Here is a 6,173-nt window from a genome sequence, read left to right on the forward strand (position 1 = left end):
CTTTGCTCTCCTGGTAGTGCTGCTGCTTTTGCTTTGCTGCAGCCATCGGGATCTTTCCAGCACTGCCGTTGGAAAAAATTCCATCAGGTTCTGCAGTGCGAATTTTCCATTAATTGACCATTATGAAATGCTTTGGCAGAGGCTTTGCTGCAGCTCCATTCCCAACTTGGATTTCTTGGAGCTTTCCTGATATTCCTATCAAAATCCATCCCTTGCCATAGTTCAGTGCCTGCTTGGAGGGGATTAGCTGGAGAGGGACTGGAGACAAGGCATGGAGGGACAGGAGCCAGGGAATGGCTTCCCAGTGCCAGAGGGCAGGGCTGGATGGGAGATTGGGAATTGGGAATTGCTGGCTGGGAGGGTGGGGAGGGGCTGGGCTGGAATTGCCAGAGCAGCTGGGGCTGCCCCTGGATCCCTGGCAGTGCCCAAGGCCAGGCTGGACATTGGGGCTGGGAGCAGCCTGGGACAGTGGGAGGTGTCCCTGCCCATGGCAGGGGTGGCACTGGATGATCCTTAAGATATGCTCCAACCCAAACCATCCCAAGTTTCCATGATCCAGCATGGACCTGTTCCAAGAGAACAGATTGGACAAGCAGGTGATGACATCACAGCTCCTGGAATCATGGAGTAATTAGGAATCATCCATCTAAAATGACCTCTTGATCAACCCCCTGCTCAAACAGGGCCACCTTCAAGATCAGATTGCTCAGGTCTGTGTCCAGCCAAGCTTTGGATGTCTCCAAGTATCCCATGGACCCTCTGGACACTTGTCCGATTGCCCAGGGAATTTGTTTTCCTTTTATCCAGGTGGAATTTCTCTTGATACAGCTCAGACCTCTTGGCTCATAGTCCCTTCCTCTGCACTTCCAAGAAAAGTTTTTCGTCTTTTCCAGAACCTCCTGGTGGCAATTTAAAGACAGAAATTCCATCTGCTCTTCATCCTGGCTTGTCCTTTGTCTTCATCTTCTCCAGAAGTCCCTGGTTGGCATTTGAAGACAGAAATTGGATTTTCCCTTCATCCAGCCTTCTCCAGGATGGCCAAACCCCACTGCCCCAGAATCTGGATGGCCTCTGGTCAGCTTGGTGGCCTCCCCTGCATTGCTCCAGTTTCTCCATGTCTGGAGCTGGACAGGGAAGTCAGGAAGTTGCCGCATGAGGATGGGTTGGAAAAGAAGGCATTTTCCCCTGGAAACAGCTCTCCTGCTCTTGCAGCCAGGGATGGAGGTGGTTTCAGTCCTGGTTTCAGTCCTGGTTTCAGTCCTGGTTCCAGGTTTTGAGGGATTTCCTGTGGTTTGTCTTGAATAACTTCATGAAAATGAAGCTGAGCTCAGATTTGGTACTCTCAGGTCTTTCATCCAAGGATTCACCTTCACCCAAGGGTCAGAGCTTGGAGGAGCATCCCTGGACTCCGTGATGGAGCTCATGGCTTCTTGTTTGCCATCCAGGGATGTGCTTTAATAGGGATAACCTGGAAATCAATGTGGGAAACGTTCTGTTCTCCATCAAAACTCCGGGAACAGAGTTTAGGTGTTTGACCCTAAAAACTGAAGCGAGTTCATTTTCTCCTCTCTTTTTTCTACTTCATGAGGAGAAGCCAGAATTTCTGAGCACTCTCAACCCTTTTCAGATGCTGCTGTGATTTAAAATAACCTTTAGAACAACACTGAAACCTCATTAGGAAATGCCATCCTAATTTGGAGCAGCAGATCCATAATTTGCTCCTGCGATCTTAAGTTAAATGTTTTGGAGGTGAGGACGAAGGTAACATTTCCTTAAAATCCGTGCCCCATTACGAGGTATTATTGCTGGAATTGTCGGGAATTTTTGGAACAGGTTTTGTTTCATAATTAATCGAGAGGCTCTCCAGCTTCACTCTTCTTATGCAAATAGAAATGGAGCAGCTAAAGATGAATTTTTAGTCTTTAGATGAATTTTTAGTGTTTAGATTGGGTCTTTTTTTCCTGGAATTTGCTTTTCCACGTGGAATTTTGACGCGTTCTAATCTATTTATTTTATTAACAAAGTTCTTCCCTTAACAATTCCATGGATTGTCAAGCTTTGGAAGAGGCTGCCCAGGGAAGGGGTGGAAGGGGCACCGCTGGAAAAGTTCAGCCAGTTGTGGATGTGGCTCTTGAGGCCGTGGTTTAGCTGTGAGTGTGGTGGTGGTTGATGGTTGGATTTGGTGAGCTCAGGGGGGCTTTTCAACCTCAACAATTCCGGGATTCTCCACCTTTGCAGAGGGATTTGGGGGTGCCTTTGACTGGTTCCTTTTGGTCACGTGAAAATTTGAGAACCTCGTTCTCCATTTCACTGAATTTTGGCCTCAAATAAACCTGATGAACCAACGTTTTGATAATTACTCGCACCAGATTTTGCGGAAATTGGGTTAAAGTTTGGCATAAGGGAGTAATTAGCTCCTATCCAAAGGGTTTTTAAGGAATTTTAAGGAACAAGCTGTGCTGATAAGGTTCTGGAATGGTTGCAGCCAAGGCTGAGTTGCACACGGAATGCTGTGTTCCTGTGTGCTTGGAGGGCCCAGCTGGAACGCTGAGTCCAGGCCCCTGGCACAAGAAAAACATGGAATTGTTGGAGAGGAGATCACAGAGCTGCTCTGAGGGCTGGAGCTGCTCCAGAGCCAGGCTGGGAGAGCTGGGGGTGTTCACCTGGAGAAGAGAAGGACGCAGGGAGAGCTCCGAGCCCCTTGCAGGGCCTAAAGGGGCTCCAGGAGAGCTGGAGAGGGACTGGGGACAAGGCCTGGAGGGACAGGAGCCAGGGAATGGCTTCCCAGTGCCAGAGGGCAGGGCTGGATGGGAGATTGGGAATTGGGAATTGCTGGCTGGGAGGGTGGGCAGGGGCTGGGCTGGAATTGCCAGAGCAGCTGGGGCTGCCCCTGGATCCCTGGCAGTGCCCAAGGCCAGGCTGGACATTGGGGCTGGGAGCAGCCTGGGACAGTGGGAGGTGTCCCTGCCCATGGCAGGGGTGGCACTGGGTGGGATTTAAGGTCCCTTCCATCCCAAACCATTGGTTTCCAGGGTTGGAGGGACAGGACAAGGGGCAATAACTTCCCACTGCCAGAGGGCCAGGTTAGATGGGATATTGGGAAGGAATTCCCAGCTGTGAGAGTGGTCATTTGGAAGTTGGGTGGTTTTGACCAGCACTTAGGAAAAACATCCCTTCCTTTCCTTGTTTGACCTTGTTCCATTTCTTTCTTTCCTCAATAAAATCATCCCTCCAAAGAAAGCTCAGAATAACTCCCGGACCAGGAATCTCCTTTTTCCTGGTGGGATAAAGCGCAAATTAATTACTTTGGTCTCCCCATATTCCAAGGGCTATTATATTTTTTTCCCTATGGAAGCAAATTCCTGGTTGTGGACATCTCATTTTCTTGGAGCTGCTGCAGTGGGAGTAATTATCCGATATCTGTATTTTAATCAAGAGAAATGTGTTCCGAAGCCTGGGATGAATTTACCTGCTGGAAGTTAAATGCCTGTAACTAAAAGCAGGGAATCTGCATTAAATTGCTGTATTAAATTGCAGCTTTAAAAGCAAACAGCTGCGTGCACATGATCCGCGGACTCCTGGATCCTGCCATTTGGATGCAAATCAGGCTGTCTATTTATTTCCAAAGCTTTATAATTTTGTGGAAAAGAGTTAGAAGCAACAAGGAGTAAAGCTGCGAACCAGACGAAACCGCGGTAATCACCGAACTATAATAGAAATATGATTGACATTAGCATGAGATTGGTGCTGTTGTTCTGCCTAAAAATGGGAGTTTTGAAGGAGATCCAGTTGGGGACGAGGAAATAAATCCTAAACCTGACTTTTGCTGCAAAATTCCTAAAATTTGGGGCTTTTAGAGCTGTTTTGTCTCCGGTTTACTCCTGACTTGTTATGAGGCGTCACAGGAAATTCCCAGCACCGCGGTATTGTCGAGTCAACTAAAGCCTGGCCTAATCTTGGTTTTTCCTGCCTGTTTTTTTCCCAGATTTGGATGATCCCATAGTCACGGTCCACCAGAGCATCGGGGAAGCCAAGGAGCAGTTTTACTATGAGAAGACCGTGTTCCTCAGGTGCGTGGCCAACTCCAACCCACCTGTGCGCTACAGCTGGCGCCGCGGCCAGGAGGTGCTGCTGCAGGGCTCTGACAAGGGAGTGGAGATCTACGAGCCCTTCTTTACCCAGGTAGGCCTGAAAATCGGGAATTTTTTCCATCTTGAGGCTTAGTAATGGGATCTGCCCGCTGGGTTTGGCGGGGGGGCACGACTGGGGATGGCCTCCGGATAACAACACTCCATCCAAACGCTCACGGGTGTTGTTAAAAGACTTCCTAACATAAAATAGGTTTAAATTTTTGTAAAAATAGAAATTATTAAATGATGAGGGAGTGATATCTACAGGAGAGCCTTTAAAGCGATTTTTATTGGGTGCTACAATTCCATAGCTCTGATTTGACTCCTATTTCCTCATCCTTCCCGGTCCAATGCTGCGATTCCACACACAGCCTAAATTACAGCTTTAAAAGCTCTTCATGTAGGCCAGGGGAGGTTTAGATTAAGTTTTAGGAGAAGCTCCTTCATGGAAAGGGTTGGAAAGCATTGGAATCGGGATGGGGTAGAGTTACCACCCTTGGAAGTGTTCCCAAAACGTGTGGATGTGGCACTTGAGGACATGGATTAGTGGAAAACCTGGTGGTGGTCGACGGTTGGAATTGATGATCTTGGAGGGCTTTTCCAACCTTAAAAATTCCTTGATTCCAGATTCTATGGCAACTCCCCGTGTTGGTTTTTACAGTCCTTTTTCTGCCTCTTTAAATATAAGGTTTCGTTTCACAATTCCCCACTTAAAAGATGAGGTGGCAAAAAAGGAAATAAAACCTTTTCCGAAATCTTCCCTCTCCCACTCCCTGCCCCGAAGGAAGCCTGGCTCTGTCAGATAAGCTGAGATTAATTTATCATGAACACATTTGCACCGAGGCAGGGAAAAAAAAGGTGGCAAATCCCATTGTCTGTGGCCAAAAGTGTGGGATGGTGTTTGGGAAAAAAAAAATAGAAAGAAAGAAAAAAAAAAAAAGGGGAAAAATTGTTTTGGAAAATCCTAAGTGATAGCAAGGAAAGACAGAGGTGAAAACTGCCTGGTAATTTGGTGTTCAGAGCACAAAGCAACTGTGACTTTCATAAATAATTTTCACTTAATGATTTGAGAGCACCTTCATTTGTGGCTTTTTATTGTACTCGACAGCTTTATATTGCTCCAACAGCTCCGTGTTTTCCGGAGAAATGTGGAGCCCGGAACCTTGCAGAGATGGGAATTAAATCACAGAGCCAAGTTATTGGTGTCCTCAATGTAATGAGATTATTTTGAATTTGACATGAACGGAGCCAGTTTAGCAAATCTGGGGCTTTGCTTGGACTCAAGTGTAAACTGGAGTTCTGAAAGGTTTTAATTAAAAAGGGAGAGTGGATTTTTAAATTTTACATTCCAGTATGGAAATGCTGAGGATTGCTTTCCCTAAAATCTAAGGATTCATCTACTAAAATGTGTCTCATGAAATCAGATTTTTTTTTAGGTTATTAAGATCACCCTTCCTAAAATCTTCGAGTGGGTTTAATTAATGAATAAATCAGATTGTCCTGGTGATATTCAAATCTTATCCATAACCTTTCTCCATTTATTGGAGGGCAGCTGGAATTAGCAGGGTCTGGATGCGTGCAGGCAAGATCTGCTCCGTGTTTATGAGAGGAAAAGATGTAATTAAAGGTTCAAGAGTCATCAACATCTTGTGCTTAATTAGTTCATCTTCTGATAGGGATGCAAACAGGGAGAGCTGATGTGAAGAGGGAGAGAGGGGATTTGGTTTCGGAGGATCAAGAGGTGGGAATTTTGAGAGGGAATCTTTTTGTTGAGGGATTTGAAGGTGGATTTTAGTTTGGAAGTGAAATGAAATGGAAAGGGAAACAAAATTTCTCAGATATTTTACCCAAAAAAGAGGTTGATTGGTATTTCTGATGGTTTTATTATTTTCAGTAATTCACAGAATCCTGGAATGGTTTGGTGGGGAAGGGACCTTAAAGCTTATCCCGTTCCAACCCAGGAACACCTCCCACTGTCCCAGGCTGCTCCCAGCCCCAATGTCCAGCCTGGCCTTGGGCACTGCCAGGGATCCAGGCGCAGGC

At 46.5% G+C, this 6,173-nt stretch overlaps 1 protein-coding gene across 1 annotated transcript in view; it reads left to right on the top strand.

Moving 5' to 3' along the window:
- Positions 1 to 6,173, top strand: part of MDGA2 (MAM domain containing glycosylphosphatidylinositol anchor 2) — a gene marked incomplete at its 5' end in the record, with an annotated part of 153,079 nt that overhangs the window by 31,823 nt on the left and 115,083 nt on the right. Inside the window, one exon of the mRNA XM_017738811.1 lies at positions 3,986 to 4,182. Coding sequence (XP_017594300.1) covers positions 3,986 to 4,182 — 197 coding nt within the window. The remainder of the gene's footprint in view (positions 1 to 3,985; positions 4,183 to 6,173) is intronic.

The sequence above is a fragment of the Corvus brachyrhynchos genome, unplaced genomic scaffold (assembly GCF_000691975.1).
Source record: "Corvus brachyrhynchos isolate BGI_N302 unplaced genomic scaffold, ASM69197v1 scaffold245, whole genome shotgun sequence".
NCBI classification, from domain to species: Eukaryota; Metazoa; Chordata; class Aves; order Passeriformes; family Corvidae; genus Corvus; species Corvus brachyrhynchos.